The sequence below is a fragment of the Phocoena phocoena genome, chromosome 14, assembly GCF_963924675.1.
Source record: "Phocoena phocoena chromosome 14, mPhoPho1.1, whole genome shotgun sequence".
Lineage (NCBI taxonomy): Eukaryota > Metazoa > Chordata > Mammalia > Artiodactyla > Phocoenidae > Phocoena > Phocoena phocoena.
The window spans coordinates 35,464,005-35,485,592 of NC_089232.1; the positions used below are offsets into that span (position 1 = coordinate 35,464,005).

The window sequence follows — 21,588 nt, forward strand, 5'->3', positions numbered from 1 at the left end:
AATTCTCCAAGAAGTGATCCATTTCCTCAGTCTGGGGCACATAGTCATTAGCAGAGCCAGCACTGGGAACCATTTCATTGTGAAGCCAAAACCTGGTCCCTTCATACAAGCTCTGCATGGGAATAGGACAGTCCTGGCTGTGGACCAGCTTCTGTTGTGTGTTACTACTGCACAAGGATCGTGTGCCTCATCCCCTCCCCTGTCATGTTTCTCCATCACCCTCTCCCTCTTCTTGTCCCCCTTCCATTCTGTGACTCTACACTTCTGGACTTTTATGTATTATATCCACTAGTAGTTAAATCACACACCCATACACCCAGATGTGCTTCTGCATCTTTCCATCCCTCACTGTGCCTGTTTCACACTCTGGTAAATCCTGGACTCCTAACACACAACCCACCACACACTTATGGCAATATGGTGACTCCTCCTTTGGCCTTCAAGCTTACGTAATGCAGCACTTCTGCCCACTGGAGGATGTGAATCCTCCTGGAAGCTGTGCAAATGGGGTGGGGTTGTTGAAGGACGCCCCTCCCCCTCAGTGGTGAAACGGTGAGGAGAGGGTGGAGATCATTTTGGGAATACAGAGAACGGATAGTTTCAGAGTTCCCAGTATTCCAACCGGGACAACCAGCCTTTTCTGATAGAAACTGTTGTCAATAGTTTTTCCAATGTAGTGCAGTTCTAGAATTCAGCACATTGGTTTTTGTTGTTGTTACTTCTGTGAACTTAACTTCCATTGTTTCTACGGGAAAAGTCTGTGTTCCAAATATCCATTCACAAAGTCGTTATTTGGATAATTTTTTGTGAGTCGGAGACAATCAAGTTTTCCTGAGAAATTATATGTAAACTAAAAATTTCTGAGTTGAATCTTATTTTAGATGGATTAGAGGATTTTACTTCTGAAATGAATCCTGTGAGAAACTACCTTATGAAGGTGATTCACAAAATCTAGAAGGTTGCATTCCAGTGCAGGTCTGTGAGCGCTCCCACACACATTTGGTGGGAGTTACAGCCGGCAAAGCTCTTTGAAAGGCAATTTGGCAGGATATGAATTTTAAATGTGTATTCCTTTTTACGTGGCAGTTCCACATCTAAACCCTATCCTATGGAAATAGACTGCAGAGCTTTATGGATAGCTACAGTTATCGGAGAGTTTTGGTCTCAGAATCCCTTTACCCTCTAAAAATGTATTGAGGACCCCAAAACGCTTTTATCTTGTAGCTTATAGCTACTAATATTTACCATACTAGAAATTAAAACTGAAATTGTTAAAAAATCTTAATTAAACAGTAGTGTTAGCATAAATGACATTCTTTACAGGCAAGAATAGGCAAATAACTGTATAACTATTTTCCAGAAAAAAAATAATTAGAAGAATAGCATTGCTTTGCATTTTTGCAGATCTCTTTATTAGCTGACTTAATAGAAAATAGCTGGATTCTAATGTCTACTCTTGCTTTCAGTCTGTGGCCATATGTTTTGGTTGAAGTACATGAGGAAAATCTAGCCTCACACAGATATGTAGTTGGAAAACAGAGAAATATTTTAATAGCCTTTTCAGACCATCGTAGATATACTTCTCTGATGCTCCACCAAAACTCGGCTTGTAGTAGTTTCTTAAATGTGGACTCTGAAACCATATCAATGACCTTTTTATACTCTATTACATTAAAATCCACTGGTTTATCTTTCTCTTTGCATGGATCTTTTACTCATTCCTGATTTTGTAACGTCATGCATTGGTCATTTGGAAAATAATGGTTTACTGACTTAAACAGATCTTCCAAATGTTGATACATTTAATTCTACAGTATCAAAAATCACATTTCTTAATATCAACACTGATCTCATTAGAAAAGTCTTAAGTATTGGGAAGCTGTCCAAAATTCTAATTTTCACTTGAAAGTTGAAATTTCATTATTGGCAACAAGTATCTCCTCGTTTTCCTTGAGGTGACAGGCTCGCTGTGTTCATCTTCAAGAAAATGTCTGCCAAGTACCCAAGTCTGAATAACCGTCGTTCACCTGTAGGCTGTTCTTTCAAGTAAACCTGGTGATCCATGAGGAAAGTAGTTAGTTCAACTCACAACTGCAGCAATTACACACGTTTTTCCTTGAGACAATCGTCATTCTTCCCCATGCAGTAGAAGTAAGAAGGCTATGAGAGATACTCTTCCCTTTTCTAATTACACATTTGTGCAAAGCCAGAGTTTCTTCCCATACTTCAGCCAAAGCAACGTGTTACAGCAGATCAAATGCAGAAGCAGATATGAGAATCCGATTATGTGTACTTCCCATTTCATCACACGAGATGAAAGATGTGTATTCACAGGTCAAGATGTAATCATTTTTAACTGCTTCATCAAGTACAATCCTACGTAAGACTGGCCTTTTCTACTTTGACCATGTGACAGTGGTGAATCCGGTGACTTTGGTGCTGTTTGGTGCCACTGCCTGGCCTCAGCACAGCAGTTTTACCCACCGTTCCTTTTGCACCATTAGCAGAACTGGCAACACAATGAAAAAGCCAAAGTATCTTAATATATGAAAATAGTTTTGCCATCCCAGACCCCGTGAAAGGACCTGGGGGTGCAGAGGGAAGGCTCCCAGGAGACCAAACTTTGAGAACATGTTCAAGGATGTTCATGCCAGTATTAGACAGTGTTAAAGCGACCAATTAGAAATGACTTAAATGCCCATGAGTGTGGAGAATGGCTGAATAATTTTAATATATCCGTACTGAGGAATCTTATTTATGCAGCCACTAAACAGAATCCTTTTTACCTTCCTATATCTCCAAGACACGTTTTTGGGAAAAAGGCAAGTTAAAGACCAATTTATAGGCTTGGTTACATTTAAACAGACTCACACACACACACTTACATGCGTATGTAAAGAAGCTGCAGGAAGGGAACCGGAGTTGTGTCTACCATACCGACAGTGGGCAGTTCTGGAGAAGGGAGAGGTATTGAGGGTAGGGACGGTGAGATGGGCAAGAATGGAACCTTCATGGACTCACCTTAAATTACTTAAATCTTCTACAATATGGATTTCTTGTATCGATTTTTTTGAAACCTCCAACAAGAATATATAATCACTTTTTTTCTCCCCACGCATCTGATTTAAAAAGCTATTTTTAAAAGCCTTTCTCAACTTTTAAGTCAATGCCTAAACTTCACTTTAGAAGATTGATACCTATTATGCCAAAACTTCACTAGAGGGCTTATACCTGTTAGGAAGACGAAAGCATTTGAACGTTTTCGTTTTTGTCATTAAACTTAGATAGGTAATGATGTAATTTTGTTTAAGAGAACAAAGAAATGGTATCTGGCCTTCTCCCCCTCACATAATTTAGGTGGCTGAACTTTACTTTTCTAAGAACTTATTGCACTTCTCTAGGAAGATGTACCTTTGGAATAATCTTAAACACAGAAAATGTCAACCAAAGACTCATTTTTTTCACCCAAAAAATAGGGAAAAAACCAGAAGTCTTTGTTTTTACAAAAAAGTTTATTTTGAGACTTTGCATTGAGACTATTAAATTCTAAAATAGATAACATTTGTTAGTTAAAGCCTTGGTTATTTGGATATCCCCAATTTGGAATGGGGCTGGGCTGACATTTAATCATTGTGCTATTCTTAGGGGGAAATGGCCATAGTAAGCAATTTTATCATAAATAGAACTGTGCGAGGGGACTGTTGTCTGCATTCAATACAATGGAATAAAGTTAACTGCTTGGGACTGCTATTTGATATGCCAATTTGACTATTATTCTCATCTATTAAGTTAGGGAACATTTATTAGGCCGTGTTTAATTTCTGTTTGCCTAGATGTATTCTTGAACGTTGTACTCATTTAAAGATATTCTCTCTAATTGGAATTTTTATTAATTTAGGCAGGCCTTTATTCTTTCACTTAGTTAAAAATTAATAAGATCTCATTTTGTTAAGTGTAGAACTTTGCCGGAACAAGATCAAAGCTAGTAGAACTTAGCAAAATCATTTTGATGTATATATAATGCAACCATAGAAATAAATATTGTCAGTATTTTGGAGCTTTCTATGAATAAATACTGGAGTTTACATTCACATGATTGCAATGCCTCTTTTATTCTATAGTCTTAAACTCTGGTATCTCTACCCGCTATAGTGCTCTACACACAGAGGGAGTTATTTTATAAAACATCTTGATCTTTTACAGTCTAATTAGGGGAACAAAACTAATGCACACGAAACTGGTAGAGAATAATATGAAACCAAGTACTAAATTGTGAAGGTGACAAAAACGGAAGTAAATAAAAGAGTAAAACATAATGCGATATACTGGGAAGCGTGTGTGACCCTGTTAGGTTTCTTACTGTTTGGTGTTTTCAAAGCATGTTCGTGTGTACGTTCATTGGTAACGTTGGTGTTGCTTCCGCTTTAGAGATAAAAAGGTCAAACGTCTAAGACAATCTGCTCATAGTCATAGCTTAGTAAAAAGGCCGTTCTGAGACGAGATTGCTAGAAATTTGGAGATTGTTCTAATAATCCAGATAAAAGGTTAGTAGAGACCTAGATCACGGTAGTAGCAATTGAAACAGGGTTGATACAAAAGATGTGGAAGGAAAAATGAAATGGACTTGGTGAATAATAATACGGGGGATAGAGAAACCGAAGAGGCAAAAGAAAACCACAGAGATTTGAACCAGAGAGAATGAAAAGAGAGGGGTTGGCATTGCTAGATAAGGGGAAGTTACTAGGGGCAGAATTTTCAGAGCAAGTTAGTTATTTTCTCAGCTTGTTGAATTTGAGGTCACTGAGAGACACGCATTAGGACAGGAGAAGGAAGATTGAGATCCACCGAGGGAGGACCACCAAGGATACGGGGTAGCAAGGAGTGCATGGTCAACAGAGGCAGACAAAGCCTTCCTCCAAGAAGCCTTCAAAGATACGATACGTGAAGGCAGAGGGGAGGGTTTTCGTTAGTTGCCAACAAGGACAATGGTTCCTAGTTAGATTTTTGTAACCAGACACAATCATGACGATTTAACAAGTAACCCGCCTGTGTGTTTCAATCCTTCAGGTGGTATTGGAATGCTATGTGAGAAAGGACTTGGTCTACACCAAAGCCAACCCAACCTTTCATCACTGGAAGGTCGACAATAGGAAGTTTGGACTTACTTTCCAAAGCCCTGCTGATGCTCGAGCCTTTGACAGGGGAGTGAGGAAAGCAATCGAAGACCTTATAGAAGGTATTGAATTTATTACTGCATTCTCAGTGGGACTATGGGAGGTTTCCAGGTTCTTTTTAATCTGAATTGTCTGCCATCATATATTTGTGGATTATTTGCAGGAAGGTTGGGGGCCAGGTCAGTAGAGGCCAAAACTTTAGGAACATCCAAGGAGAAAAAAACTTTAAGTGACAGTGCAGGGGAAAAGGAGATGGGTTTCAGAGTAACGAGTGGTTCCAATTGGTTTTTAGACTCTGCTCTGAAAAGACAAGTTCTAGACTTCCATGTGAATGACTTTTTGATGTGTTTTACCTTTCCCTGACTATTGAGAAACAGATTTGGTCCAGAGGTGGAGAATAGATTCTAATGGGCCCAGAAATCTCCATGCCTTCCCACTGTTGTGTAAGGAGAGCCCAGGGGGTACGTCTGCTACTGAAAAGGCAGAGGGATCTGTGACTCTTTAGTCCATGGGTGAGCAGCTGGTAAACACTGTGTTGCATTTAATTGTAGCCTGGAAGGCTCTTGGGCAGTGAGTTCTCGTGGGCTTTTCTAGAATTCACAGAGTCCAAACACACAAATTCTCCACTTCGACACGTTCAGTTATCAAATCAAAGGGTTCAAGGTTCCATAGCCAGGACCCTGTGAATAAAGGAATATTAAGCAAGGCACGGTAAAGCCAAATTCAGAATTTGGGGAGATTAATCACAAAAGAATATATGTTTTATTTGTATATGAAAAAATATGTTCTGAAGTTATTTTCTTCATTGCGGATTTGGGGGAAGAGAGAAAAGCAAATCTCAAAAGAAAAATCTCTTAACATCAGCAGGGAGACAATTCTGGCTGGAACACGAATCAGGGAACTGCAGTCCCAGGGTGGCCAAAATGAGTAACAGCCAGTGTTCACATCATAGATCTGACACAAGTGGCAAATGTTTAAAATCTTGTTATTAAACATAGCTTTTAAATGCTTAGAAGAGAAAGTATCCTGTATTATTGGTAGAAGCAGTATGTTCATGTACTTAGTCACTACACACAAAATTTGATTCTTTTGTAATTTTTTTCTCTGTATACACTCTACCTAGCTCTGTTCTATCGAACTTGCCTTAAACGTTGATTGACTAGAGTAATTCAAACAGTAGAGAAAAATCCTCAGAGATCAATAGGAATTGCACACAGGGTATTGTGGGACTTGTTTTTCCTCCTGTGATCCCTCATTGGAAATGTAAATGTTTCTTATTCCTCTCTGAGCAAGTCTTTTGATTTCAGTTTCATGTAATAGCAAAATATTTTCCAAATGTACATTTTGTAAGACCTAACGAAGAAAAGGAGAAGAAGATAGAGACTAAATTTCCCTTTTGGTGGATCTATCACTTGTGCAAATTTTTTTTTTTGCGGTACACGGGCCTCTCACTGCTGTGGCCTCTCCCGTTGCGGAGCGCAGGCTCAGCGGCCATGGCTTACGGGCCCAGCCGCTCCGCGGCATGTGGGATCTTCCCGAACCGGGGCACGAACCCGTGTCCCCTGCATCGGCAGGCGGACTCTCAACCACTGCGCCACCAGGGAAGCCCTACTTATGCAAATTTAAGTATGTTTTTCCTTTTGGCCGTTAACAGTGTCGGTTGATTTGATCCACACATTACGGAGTGGTATTAGGAAAGAAAAGGGGAAGTTATAGTGATTTGCCTACCAGAATGAAGACAGCGTTGAACAGATAAACCGGTTGAACCCTAGATGACCATTTTTTTCCCTGATGGAATAAACTGGGTTTTCTGACATGAGCCTAAATGAACCTAAATGTTGGCCCGCAAAAACGAAGAAAACTCATCAATACCCTAGTATCTCAAGAGAAAACCTCTTTGCCCAGGTATCACCTTAGAAGGTGGCTCCCACAATCTGGGGTTTAGAGTACAGTGTCTGAATTTCAGCACAGGAAGCAATCATACTAGCTATTCAGTCAAATCCCCTCGTGAGTAAATGAAAAGCCCTGACCTCTAAGTCCAGTTATGCAGTGAGATTGTGGCCCGTCCAACCTGCAGTTCTCCATCCATTGCTTTTCCCACTACACAGTGGGGGGCACGGGGGGGGGTCACTGGTGGAGGCCGGTCATGATGCATGGCCTCTGTGGTGCCTCTCTGTGTACTTGGTCTCCAGTGGCCAGTGAGGGAGTTTGAGGGATTGATTTGGGAACAACAGTAGGCAAAGTTCATTTAGGGAACATGCTGGCTAAAGTCAATTAAGAAGGGTAAATTAAAAGCATTTAATTCCCAGGTAACATATTTCTGCTGGTGATTCACATGTGAAAGGAATAGGATGTGGTTTATTTAAATATACTTTTTTAAATGATTGGCTTTGACTTATCCTCTTTAGAAACACCTTTTTGTGATTTTTGTGTCTCTTTAAGGCTCAACAACATCATCTTCCACCATCCATAATGAGGCTGAGCTTGGTGATGATGACGTTTTTACAGTAAGTTCCCATTGTTCTTTGCTTTCCAGATGAGTTGGTGAATAATCGGAGAGAGGTTCTGTTTAGGGGCATGAGAGACACTTGGCAATTTGGTATTTGCTGTTGCTGTTGGGATGCTGTCAGGGAGATCTCTGCCTTTTCATAATTTTGCTGCCCTGGGTTTTCCCTGGTCCCTCATGTTGCCGTGATGCTACAAGGCACATAGTATCAGATCTCCTAGAGCTGTCCAGGGCGCTCTCCCAGTCTTCCTTCACACTTAAGGTGACTGGCCATCCTGGTTTGCCTGGGACTGTCCTAGTTTTAGCTCTGGAAGTCCCTAGTCCAGCAAAATACATACTTCAGTCCCAGGCAAACTGGGACAACTGGTCACCCTACTCTCAGAGTTTTGCATTAACAACCAGCTCCCCCAACCTCCCTTGCGCGGTGGGTGCGGGGCAGGGGAGTAGCCTTCCTGATGAGTAATTAAACATCTGATAAGCGTCCTGAAGGCGGAGTTGAGGTTAGAGCCAAGTGTGCTAAGGCAGGAAATGGCTTGGATATTTTGACACAGCTTGAGTTAATGGGATGTAACTGGAGACAAAATGATTTCTCAGCTTGCCCCTTCACTAAAATTCTGTGCTTTTAGAAGTTAATTAAACAAACAGTTCAGTGTGCACCTGCTGTGTGCTTGGTGCCATCAGGAGCTGTAGGGCAGCATTTCAAAGTCTCAGCCTTGACCCACAGGAAGAAATACATTTAAATTGTAACCTGGGACACACATCCATAGACATCCGAAACCAGATCATATTTCATGCCCTGCGTTGTGACTTTTTTCTTTTTACTTTCTTCTGCTTTTTATTATGAAACTTTTCAAGCATACAGGAAAATTTAAAGAATAGTACGGTGGACACCTGTAAACTCTACACCTAGAGTCAACAGTTGTAACATTTTGCCCCATTTGCTTTATCTGTGCATGTGTGCGAACTTACACGCACGCACACACATAATTTTTCTGCTGATCCAGTAGAAAGTAAGTCGCCTCTAAATACCTGAGCATGCATTGTGTAAAAATAAGGCGCTCTCCTATACAACACCATTACTGGACCTAAGGAAATTAATAGGAATTTCATATCATCATCTAATAGTTCCCTGATAATTCCTCAGTTGTTCCAAGAGTATCTTTTATAAGCTGTGTTTTTATTTAATATTTTAAATGTTAGTTGCAACCCTTTAAACTTGATTCCCGACCCATTCATCCTGCAACTAGTAATTTGAAAAACACTACTTTGGGAAGACAGAGGTGTGTGAACCCAGCTCAAGCCCTCATGGAGGTAACTGGGTGGTCTGGACAGCAATGAGATGGGCCTGTGAGAAGCTTAGAAGCCAGCACAGACTGTAAAGTGATCTGGCCCAAGGTCCTTTACAAGGAGGGTTGTGGGGGTCAGAGAAGACCCCTGGGAGCTGAGGCTGGACCGGACCTCGGTGGCATTGGAACAGGGTTTGGGAACGGGCTTCGAGGCGGGGAGCGAAGGTGGCAGCAGGGATGCATGTACTGAGTTGCCTGAGCATTGCAGACCCTGACCTGACATGAGTAGAGAGTGCTTGGGATGGGGGCAACGGTGTGGGGGGGGATATGTCAGGAAATGAACTCAGTTGTGCCTCCGCACAGCGGCTGGTGTAATGTGGCTCTGAGCAGGCTTCCTACAGCACTCCAAGCAGATCCTCTCGACAGTTGGCATGTTGCTTACATCTGTTCCTTTGTCACGTTTTGAGAGACAAACAACAGCAGGCGGGTTAAAAGGTGGCTTCCTGTGCTCCAGAGCAAAACTGTCATTCGCAGCTGCTTCCCAGCTACCTGCCAGAAGTGATTTATGGAAGCAGGAGAGGGCAAGAGGGAACAGGCTGATGATGGAAGCCAGCATCCCTCCTGGTTTTGTCCTTTAATCCACAGGGAATCAATGTGCTGCTCTAGGGTAAGGCCGAATGCCTGGAAGGAAGTATAGAAACAGCTCCGCTGCTTCCAGACGCTCGGAAACTCGCTGCAGGAGGAGTGCGACTTAATTGCACTCCCTGTGGGCCCTGATGTATATGATCCTTGCCTTCATTCCACTTGTTTACAAACAGGAGCCTATTAATAATACTACCTCCCTTCCCCAAGACAAGCCCAGTCATTAAGCCATTGACTATTAGCAACATCTCATGTAAGGATGGGAGTGTCGTCAGGGGCTAATGCGCCAGGTTTCCTGTTTGTTCACGAGCTCCCTGTCGTGAGACATTTTGTCCTAAGAAATCAGGGAGATTTCTGAAAGCTGCAGCCATGGAAGAGAGCAGCTGCGTTAACTCCTGTGTAGCCTATAGCTTCCCAAGGTTTGTTGCGTTCTAAAACTTATATTGGTAAGACAGATGTTTAGAACTTGGAACTCATTTATTATAGAAAGAGTATAAATGGTGATAGACCCTCTTACAACTTTTGACGAGCCAGAATGAGAATCTTCTAAGAGAACAGTGTATGTGGGAGAGAACCTTTAGAGGCATAACTTGAGGAACCAGGAGGAGGTCTTTTGTTTCTGCTGGCTGGAACCAGGGGTTTCCCTCTGTTTCAGGGGATTCCTTGGGACCGGGAGGAAAATAGGACACTGGACAACATATGGATGCACGTTCCACGTTGGGGGATGAAGTGGAGGAAGGGGCATCCCCATATCCACCATGGAGAAGTTGTTGGGCTTGGGTACTCGCCAAGCATGGGCTGTCTCATACTTTCCTGACTCTCGGCGCCTAAACCAGCCTGTCCCCCTGACTTCTCAGGATGGTAATTAGCATCCAGCTTAGCATGTGTGCACGCGTGTGCAGACACATACACACATACTCTGCCCACGCGTCTTGCCAGTCGCCAGCACATTGCCTCTGCAGTCATCCCACGCCTCTCCTGCCACCATCCTGGTGTGTGTCCACGTCTTTCCTGATGGAGCCACCACCAGGGACTCCAGATTAGCCACTGCTCTGATTTTCTGAGTCTTGGGCTATTTATCCATCTGTGTGTCTTAGTATTTCTCCCTGAACCAATTATGATTGTTCTCTCTTCTTTCAAATCCCATAGTACTCTTGTTTATTTCTCTCTTGCTACTTGAAAGCCTGCCGCTTTTTTTTGGTTTTCGTATTTTATCTGCTGAATGAATGACTCTTCATCTAATTAGAAGCAGTCCTCATTATAGTCTCTACAACCTTATAAAGCTTTGCTGTATAGGTGCTCAATAAATGGGTGCTGTGAACCCCAATATAGTACGTAACAATCATAGGGTTTCATATTTTACTCATTGGCTTTATTGCTATCCTGGGGGACCATCTAAAGGTGGGTGAGTTTGAGGGATTCTCAGTAGCTTCATGTCATATTTTTCTCGCTGTGTTTTCCGACGCATCTACAACTAGGAGACGAGCTCCAAGCATCATCACCCACACTAAGCCTTTGGCTGTTCATGTTCCTTGTTGCCTTCCACCCCGCACGGTCTCCTCTGCTCCCTGGGAGACCTCAGATACCGTGATCCATCCAGGTGCACGCAAATCCCTAGGTGGCCAGGGTGTGCCCGGCATTAAATATGGATGTGGGAGGGAATTCCAGTGCCTGAGCCATTTGGTACAAATTTGTAAGATGAGTAATGGAGAGGGTATAAAGCAACGACAACAAAGGCTAGTGTTCTGTGGCGGGCATTTGGGGACCTTGGTGAGAGTCAGCCCGCTCTCATCCGTGCCTCTGGCAGACAGCTTTTCATTTCTCTCCCCGGAGCCGGAGAGCCTTGAGAGGGACAGAATGGGAGGACCCTCAAGAGTCTATCCCTCTGTTGTGCTTTTGTCTTGTGGGGGAGACACGTGCTCTGGCATGTCTTGTGGAGGAGGCCCACGTGCCCTTGAGAGATGGACAGTGTAGCTCCGCGGAGAGGCCGAGCTGCTTTGCTCCCCAGCCTAAGACTGACGTTCTCCTGGAGCCCTACAGTTGAAGACTCTGGGCCCAGAGGGTTTGGGGCCCACAAGGAAGGGGGGTCATCGGGGTTGGGGAGGCAGTGAGTAAAGGGACTATATAGACCTAGAGAGGCTCTGGGTTTTATAGTCATTTAATGAACAATTTTCCAAGTTCCTATTTTGTAGGATCGGATCCATTGAAACCTGGTACCTTATTTACTGCGGCAGAGCTCTAAAATCATTTACAAATGTTATTAGCATCTTCGTAGCTGGACAAGGAGAATTTTAATACGATCTTGGGAGAATGCAGCTGCAGGGTACACGTACTTCCAGAGCAGGCTCGTCGAGAATCCGTGGTCAAGTGCTGTCGGTGCTTCAGCTGTCATTGTGCTGAGTGGCTGGATTCTGTCTCTAAAGCTGGGGGATTAGGGAAATATTTGCTTTATAGAAAGATACTTGGGGTGTAGAAAATAGCTAAGTCTTCATCTTCCATAATAAGAAGGCCTTAAATAATATCCAAAGCTGCAAATCAGGAAAGAGTAGCATTAACAAGATGCTGTTAAAAAGATGGAGAGAGAAATACAAGGAGAAAGAGCCACAAGAACTGAAGGTTTATTTCTCTGGGGAGTGAGAAGCTGAGATGGGGAGGGGCGAGATCACTACCTGAGATATTAAATGATATATACATACTGATTTTTTTTTAAGAAAGAAAAAAATAAGAGGGCGTTCGCTCAAAAAGGCGGGGAGTGGGGTGGTCAAGGGAGGAGGAAGAATCCAGCAATCCTGATTTCCCGCATCTGGGGGTTTAAAGAGATTGAAGAGACTCAACAGAGGTTGAGTTGTGTGGCTCGGTGCTCTTCTTCCGGCTGCTTTTTTCTGCCTCGTGTTAGGAAGCAGTGTTTCCACTGTGGAAATAATGGCACATTAAAGGTAGGAGACCTGACAAAAGAGTTAGCTGGAAATGTTTGGCTTGCAAGGAGGTGAGAATACCTGTAGACGTGCCAACTCCTCAGAATTCTAGGTCTTGGAAGGGATTTTTTCATATCAGCTGAGCCAGCCTCCTTCCTTCTGGCAAACAAAGTAGGATTTGCCTCATTTTATAGACACAAGTCGTGAAGTCAGATGGGCAACTTGCCTAAGATGACACAGCCAGTTCATAGTGGAGGAGCAACGAACACCATCTCCTCGCTCATCCCGTTCACCACTGCCGTAAATAATTATATTTATGGTATTTCAGCTGCTCTATTTTTTGTATGTCAGTCTTATGCAAGAATTATGTTTTAGATTCTCCTGGACCCAAGTTGGAAAGGGGAGAAGAGATAAGAGGATAAATATGTAACCAGTGCCCCGTGTGGCCCATTCATGTGACAGACTTGAAGCCTGAGTGTGTGTTATAGCCTAGAAGTCCCCAGAGTAGCAATAGGAAGGCCAGCCCTATATGAGGTTTTTTTTCTTTTTTCTTTTTTATTTATTTGGCTCTGCCGGGTCTTAGTTGCGGCACGCAGGATCTTTTAGTTGCAGCTTGTGGGATCTTTAGTTGCGGCATGTGGGATCTTTAGTTGTGGCATGCGAACTCTCAGTTGCGACATGTGGGATCTGGTTCCCTGACCAGGGATCGAACCCAGGCCCCCTGCATTGGGAGTGCAGAGTCTTAGCCACTGGACCACTAGGGAAGTCCCTATAAGGTTTTGATTTATTTTCCCACCTCCAACGTTTATTCTCCCACCCCAGTATTGCTTCTGGATTTGGGCAGCACTTCTCCATAGGGATTCCTAATGAACCCCTCACACTTTACAGCATCCATCCTGTGTAACGAGTTAACTTCTCTCTTGTGCACCTAGAATAGCACTAACTGTGTACCGTCATTTGCAGAATCGAGAAGAGTCATTCATAGCATTTTGTGTGGGTCGGAATTCTCTCCTAGAACCCAGTTAAGAAAGGCTGGTTGGGATATATGTATCCATATAGCTGATTCACTTTGTTATAAAGCAGAAACTAACACACCATTGTAAAGCAATTATACTCCAATAAAGATGTTAACCAGCCTTTCTTTTTTTTTTCTTTTTTTGTTTATGTTATGGTGTTTCATCGTCCTTTAATTGTTTAGGGAGGCAGTCCTCCTTCACGTAGGAAAAATGTCTTTTACAGCATTGTCAGATTTTAGCCATGTTTTTGCCCAGACTGGAAAACGTGGTTCCTCCTCGTGCCCTATGCTTGAACCCTTGTTCCTCACAAGCTGCATTTGATTACTTTCTGGTTATTCAGAGCAGTTACTCCTAGTGACATCTCCAACCCCTCCCGTCCACTTCAGGTATTTTCTAAAGCGTGGCTAGAACATGTGGTTGAAACCAAAGTATGAAGCAGCAGTTTGTCTTGTCCTAGGTGAGCTTTTGAGTCTTTGCAAGTCGTGGTTATTTTCATTCTTAAGTAGAAAAAAATGAATTTGTGGAATTCTGTAAATATCAAGCTTTCACTTATAGAAGCAGAAGACTGCAGCATACCACAAAATTTTCCTTTTCTTGAAGAGTTTTTTCCACCTAATCCATCCCCAACACACATTAAAACTGAAGGCAAATCTACCAGTTTTGTAATAAATGGGGTTCGTTTACTGATGTTCTAAGAAAGAGGATGTTTTTAAAAGGTAAAGTGGCATATGACTCCTGTTTGTGCAGAGTTTGGAAGTTGGGGGGAGGCCAGGAGTCTAAACTTGGTTCTGCTATTAATTAGCTGTGATCATTGATCCTTTTGGACTCAAAACCTTCCCAGGGTGAAATATTTCCTTTGAGTTTCTGTTTGCTGGCCCAAGGGGAGGAGAAGGAAAGGCACTGTGTCGTGGAGCTACCCCTGGCACCGTGCCCTGCACTTTCATGTACGTTACTGTATTTGGTCCTCACAACTGACCATGAGGTACTTATTGACACTTCCATTTCTGCAGATAAAGTCCCCAAGGCTCAGAGAGGTGAAGCAACTTGTGCTCAGTTCCATACACTGTTCACCTAGAATGCAAACCCCAAATCTGCTTGCTGCCTTTCAGAGAACTTTAAGAAAAGGAAATATTTATTCAATAAGTTTCAATAGATTTCGCATATGAAATATACCAGATTCTCATCATTGCCAAAGAGCCGCCTAAATAATGGACTTTTCAACTAGTACATCGGCTTAAAACCTCAACTGACTTCTTCAGTGGCACTATGGGGTTCTCTTGTGCCTGCCTGAGAGCCCCAGTCTCATTTTAGAAGATCAGTTGATCGAAAATGTTTCTGTTGGGCTTCCCTGGTGGCACAGTGGTTGAGAGTCCGCCTGCCGATGCAGGGGACGTGGGTTCGTGCCCCGGTCCGGGAAGATCCCACGTGCCGCGGAGCGGCTGGGCCCGTGAGCCATGGCCGCTGAGCCTGCGCGTCCGGAGCCTGTGCTCCGCAACGGGAGAGGCCACAACAGTGAGAGGCCCGCGTACCGCAAAAAAAAAAAAAAATGTTTCTGTTGTCTTTACCCTTGGAATTAAGGGATTGGGATAGAGTGGTGCAGGAACAGAATAAGTAAAAGAGAAAATAGGTTGAAAATGTAAATTACCTCTGCAGAGTTTGACTAGGGGAACCAATCTATGGCGGTTTGTTAAGAAAAGCAAAAATGTTTTGGGGGAAGGACAGCTATGCTTTGTGGATGACACCAGGGAGGGGCGTCCCATTAATGCTGCTGGCTGAGACCCAGCACTGCATGGGGTGGCATGGAAGTTCTCAGAAGATGGGTGGGAGCTGCTTTATCTTCTGAATGCCAGTAATTATCAAGCTCACATTGCACAGTAAGAGGAGGATCTTTTTATTCAACACGTAATACCTACAGTGGCTAAATTAAAGCAATTAAATGTCTAAGGTTCAAACAAAAGCTTTGAGATGCTCTCAATTTCAGGAAGCCCAAAGGCATTTTGGTAGTCCACCAACTTGTGTCTTTCTTCACTTACACATGTATCATCTCATCTTTTTAAGCTGTGGATAGTAATATACTACTATTTCCATTTTATTAATTCATGCAGAGTACATGTTCAAGGTTACCTGAAACCCGCTTCCTGATCACAGCCCTGCCAGTGAAGCTAAGCTGTGGGTTTATCAGAGTCCTTTCCTTCCATGGCAAAATTTCACCTAATTTCAAAATTTAGAAACATAATACTGTTTTTCCTATAAATTTATTTATTTTTATTTTTGGCTGCGTTGGGTCTTCGTTGCTGCGTGCGGGCTTTCTCTAGTTGTGGCGAGCGGGGGCTACCTTCGTTGCAGTGTGTTGGCTTCTCTTATTGCGGAGCGTGGGCTCTAGAGTACGCAGGCTTCAGTAGTTGTGGCGCGCAGGCTTAGTTGCTCCACGGTGTGTAGGATCTTCCCGGACCAGGGCTCGAACCCGTGTCCCCTGCATTGGCAGACGGATTCTTAACCACTGCGCCACCAGGGAAGCCCCAAAACTTGTGTTTTTTTTTTTAATGTGTGGGAATTTTGGTTTTGTTGTTGTTTTTCACCGTAGAAGAATGCCCACTTTATCTATCCTCTGGGTCCTGGACAGAATAATGTCTTAGAGTCTAGGACAGAGTCATCTCCTTTCCCCCCACCAGCAGCCTCTTAGACCCACACTGCCTGCTAGCTGGAGCCATAAAAGATTTCCTGCTCTGCTTGCCTCTTTGAAAGAGGACACCTGGAACCAATGTAGGCCCTGAGGACAGGTGAGCCAGTGCATCCTGTTGACAGAATGGGGGACAAGTTCCTGTTTACCAAAGGGAAAAGGATTAGCCATAGGCCTGCCAGTCTAACAGCTACTGACGGGAAAGGCTTGCTTTGCTGAAGAGTTAGAAACGACAACTCAGCACCAAACCACCGGAGCCGGCAGTCTCCTGACGCCCAGAACAGTTTACTGTCTTCTGAGAGGCAGAAGATGCCCAGACTTCAATGAGATGTCTCATCTCCCAGCCTGAGGCTGAGGAGAATGCTATATACTTATATATAAATGCACATGTGCATACACGCTTTTTTAAAAAATAAAATGGAAGCCCCTGCAATAGGAAGAATATTGAATATTGCTTTGGTTGTATCAGTGGCTGAAATCTATTTTGGTGGTAGATTGCAGTAAAAATAATACGCATTGGGGTCATAACCACTAGCTAGCTGTCTTTAAAAATTCAAAGCATCGGGAATTCCCTGGCGGTCCAGTGATTAGGACTCTGCACTGCCACTGCAGGGGCCCAGGTTCAATCCCTGGTCAGGGAACTAAGATCCTACACAGGGCGCAGGGTGTAGCCAAGAAAAAAAAAAATTCCGCAGCATCTACAAGACAGGGCAGAATTCTACTTCTGTCAGTCTGAATTAGTCCTGCAGCTTTTTTTCCTATGTGGTGATGACTTCTTCTTATTTTCTTTATTTTTTATTGAGGTATAGTTGGCATACATCCTGTGGCTCTCGAATCACTAAGCAATAGCCTTAGACTCCTCTGTAATGTTCTGAGGAGGAAGCCAGAACGATTGCACAGAAAACTTTTAGAACTCAAACAGACCTTGGAGGTCATCCAGGGCGACTCCCTGTTTTACACATGAGGACACTGTGGCCCACAGAGGTTAACACCTGGCCCAAGACATGTGGCCTAGCCTGGCCTAGAGTCGAGGTTTCCCAGTTCCTTCCGAGGGGTGCTATTTTTGCTTAACGTTTCTGTATGATTCCTGGATGGCGCAGATCAGCTCCTTAAAGAGTTTCTTCACTTTGTTTTCTATGCCTTATTCAAAACACATAGGCCCGTCACTCCCCAGAAATGGCTGCTCGGATCAGGCTTGGCTCTACAAGCTGCGTGTTCACATCAGCTCACGTGCTCCTGGGGATACAGAGAGGATCAAGCAGCTGTACTTGTTTGCTTGCCTCTCTGGAGGTGGCATCCGTCCCATTTGCTCCATCCCCAAGAGGAGAAGAAAATTAATGGTTGGTTGCCAGCCTCCCAGTGTTTTCCCTACCAGTGTGGACTTGATCAGGCTGGTCGTGTCTCTATTTTATTAAGGTTGGAGGGGCCCACTCTTTCATGTCAGTGCCCTCTGACTCTTGCTTCCACCTCCTTTCCCTTTCTTTTCTCAGCCTCCTGTGCTTCCTTATTAAACTCTTGTCTCAGATTACTGCCTTTAGGACCAGGCCGTGCAAAGCTTATTACTCAAAATACGTGTTTTAATATAACCACAGAAAAATTTGAAAATGTAGTCAAAGGTATACCCCTTAAAAGGGGGACCAAATTTAGGTGGTTAAGAAACGTAACACCCATACATAAAATAGATAAGCAGCAAGGACGTACTGTATAGCACAACAAACCATATTTAATATCTTGTAATAACCTATAATGGAAAATAATCTGAAAAAATGTATGTGTCTGAATCACTTTGCTGTACACCTGAAACTAACACAATATTGTAAATCAACTGTACTTCAATTTTTTTTTTTAAAGAACTCCCATGTTATAGATATTGTTCCAAAGTATAGAAAAAGGTAGAACACTGCCTAGCTCAGCTGACAGGACTAGCGTAACCCTGCTGCAAAAATTAGCAAGATGAGCTCAAGTAGAGGAAAAACAGGGGCCAAACTCACTTATGAATCTAGACGTAAAGTTTTAAAGTAAAATATTACCAAATCACATCAGATATTTATAAAACAAATGTAATGAAAGACCAGTAGAGTAGATCGTATCCCAGGCACGCAAAGATGGTTTATATTCGCAAAGTTTAACTGTTTGATTCATGCATTAATGAAACAAAGGTGAGAGACTGTAGTCATCTCAATAGACACAGAAAAACCATCTGGTTACATCCAACATCTTTTGGTGAAAACTCTTAGCAATCTAGAATCCAAGGAAACTTTTGGAACTTTATAAATTTATTTATTTATTTTTGGCCGTTTTGGGTCTTTGTTGCCGCACACGAGCTTTCTCTAGTTGTGGCGAGCAGGGGCTACTCTTCGTTGCAGTGCGTGTGCTTCTCACTGCGGTGGCTTCTCTTGTTGCGGAGCATGGGCTCTAGGAGCATGGGCTTCAGTAGTTGTGGCATGAGGGTTCAGTAGTTGCGGCTCCCAGGCTCTAGAGCGCAGGCTTAGTAGTTGTGGCGCACGGGCTTAGTTGCTCCGCGGCATGTGGGATCTTCCTGGACCAGGGCTTGAACCCGTGTCCCCTGCATTGGCAGGGGGATTCTTAACCACTGTGCCATCAGGAAAGTCCAAAACTTTGGGAACTTTATAATCACTCCAGTTATCTGGAAACATTATATATAAAACAGAGAATCGTTAGAAGTCCCACCAAAGTTAGGTTCAAGTCAAACAGAGACGTTCTGTTTTTCCATATCATGCTGGAAACCCTGGCAAAATGTAGTTAGGCAAGAAAAAGAAGGTACGAATATTGGAAAGGAGACCAGACTATCTTTTGCGGGTGACAGGATTTGCTTAGAAAAGTCCAGAGAATCACTGGATAAAGCATTTGAATTTTTAGGAGTTAAGCAAGGGGACCCGATCACAGGATCAGTAACTTTTCTATATAATCAGTAGTGACTGTTTAGAAAATGGAAATGCTTAATCTCATTTCGTTTTTGCAGTAACCCTGAGGACAATTTTTGCTCCATTTTGCAGATGTGAAAACTGGAGTTAGAGGTCACCTTGACCAAAATCAGACAACTTATAATTAGAGAATTGATTCAAATCTAGTCTGCCTGGGCTGAGACCCTGTTTTTTAGCATTATAACATTCCATCGCATTTCTGTTGTTCAGTGCCTCATGTTAGGTTACAGCCTTCTTAACTGGACATCTTTTTAACAGAGCATTGACATTGAGCTGGAGTCGAACGCAAACCCAGAGGCAAGTTTTTTTGGCGGGTACATTTGCAGGTGACAGTGGTTGTGCGCACTGCTTCAGGTCACACGGGACCTCCTACAAGTGGGCAGCGCCGCAGTGGCAGTGTCTGGCCTCGTTCACAGGGGGTGGCATCAAAGGCTGGCACTGCCTGCTCTGACTCAGGAAGCCTGCCGCTGAAGCCACCCCACTAAGGAGCCTGAGGTCCTCAAGCACAGAGGACCTCTGCTTTTGTTCTTCTTGAGCTCAAACCTGCAGCACTTCCGAGATTCCCTTGCCCCACCACCAAGGCGAGCTGAAAAGGCAGCCAGTCTTTCCAGGTTGAAGGTGAAGCTCTCCGATCGGTAGGTTGGTGGGTGTCATTAGCTTGTGCACCCAAGTAACAGAGACATGTTCTAGAATCTTGCTTGTTGATGTGCAGATGTGCACAGCCTAGTGGCTGCTTTTCTCCACGAGCAGAGAAGGGGGCACCAGTTCAGAGGTACGTGTGATGAAAGGTTTTTCCTCTCGCCTCTCTTGGAGATACCCTGATAGTACATTCCTTCTGTTGGTAGGTCACTTGAGCCTCTTGACAAGATTTATCTGATAGCAGAGATGGGAAGCCTCAGCTTCCAATGGAACCTCTCCTGCGTGCTCTAAGCCCAGAGCAGGCTGGTGGCAGGAGGCTGTGGGCCGGGCTGGGACCTCCCCGCAGGAGGCGGTAAACTGGGGGCACACCTCCGCCTTCTGGCTTCACCGCTCCTCTGTACAGATTTGTTGTCAGAGTAGGAGAATTCGAAAGGCCTTTCTCAGTCTCACGTTCTCTGAATTGTCAGAAAATTGTCCAGGAACTTTGCACTTTACAGTGGGAAGAGGCTGGCCGGGGCTGGGGAGGAAAGATGGGAGCATTAGAAGGGAGAGTCTGATTGGCTGAGGAGTACTAGGAAATACCGGGTGTGCCTCATTTCTCAGAATGACTTTCCCTACATTAACCTGGACACAGGTCACAGAAAACGGGGTGGATTCAGGTGACTAACACCAGGTGAGGGATGTGTTAAGTGAGTTTCCAAGAACTAAATGGCAAGTGCGTATTACAGTGTTTAGTACGAGGGTAGCTTCTAACCTAAGACGTGCCTGGCACACGCGTGTTGGATAAGAGTTTAACCCTTGAGATGTGAATCATACTGAAGGGCCCTTATCTACTGATTCAGAAAGTATTTATTGAGATCTGTAGAAACCTTTGTATTCTTAACATCTTTATTGGAGTATAATTGCTTTACAATGGTGTGTTACTTTCTGCTTTATAACAATGTGAATCAGTTATACATATACATATGTTCCCATATCTCTTCCCTCTTGCGTCTCCCTCCCTCCCAGCCTCCCTATCCCACCCCTCCAGGCAGTCACAAAGCACCGAGCTGATCTCCCTGTGCTATGCGGCTGCTTCCCACTAGCTATCTACCTTACGCTTGGTAGTGTATATATGTCCATGCCTCTCTCACTTTGTCACACCTTCCCCTTCCCCCTCCCCATATCCTCAAATCCATTCTCTAGTAGGTCTAGTAGGACACAGTCTTTATTCCTGTCATACCCCTAGGTTCTTCATGACAGTATTTTTTTTCTTAAATTCCATATATTTGTGTTAGCATATGGTATTTGTCTCTCTCCTTCTGACTTCACTCTGTATGACAGACTCTAGGTCTATCCACCTCATTACAAATAGCTCAATTTCGTTTCTTTTTATGGCTGAGTAATATTCCATTGTATATATGTGCCACATCTTCTTTATCCACTCATCCGATGATGGACACTTAGCTTGTTTCCATCTGCGGGCTATTGTAAATAGAGCTGCAATGAACATTTTGGTACATGACTCTTTTTGAATTATGGTTTTCTCAGGGTATATGCCAGGTAGTGGGATTGCTGGGTCATATGGTAGTTCTATTTGTAGTTTTTTAAGGAACCTCCATACTGTTCTCCACAGTGGCTGTATCAATTTACATTCCCACCAATAGTGCAAGAGGGTTCCCTTTTCTCCACACCCTCTGCAGCATTTATTGTTTCTAGATTTTTTGATGATGGCCATTCTGACTGGTGTGAGATGATATCTCATTGTAGTTTTGATTTGCATTTCTCTAATGATTAATGATGTTG

The 21,588-nt window shown here is 43.5% G+C and overlaps 1 protein-coding gene and 1 non-coding gene across 2 annotated transcripts in view; both read left to right on the forward strand.

Moving 5' to 3' along the window:
• The window catches only part of SPRED2 (sprouty related EVH1 domain containing 2), a 122,188-nt gene that overhangs the window by 91,623 nt on the left and 8,977 nt on the right, over positions 1–21,588 (forward strand). The window contains exons 6-7 of the mRNA XM_065890816.1: positions 5,068–5,236; positions 7,617–7,681. Coding sequence (XP_065746888.1) covers positions 5,068–5,236; positions 7,617–7,681 — 234 coding nt within the window. The remainder of the gene's footprint in view (positions 1–5,067; positions 5,237–7,616; positions 7,682–21,588) is intronic.
• Positions 16,789–16,860, forward strand: TRNAG-GCC (transfer RNA glycine (anticodon GCC)). The gene has a single exon. It is a non-coding gene; the product is annotated as a tRNA-Gly (tRNA).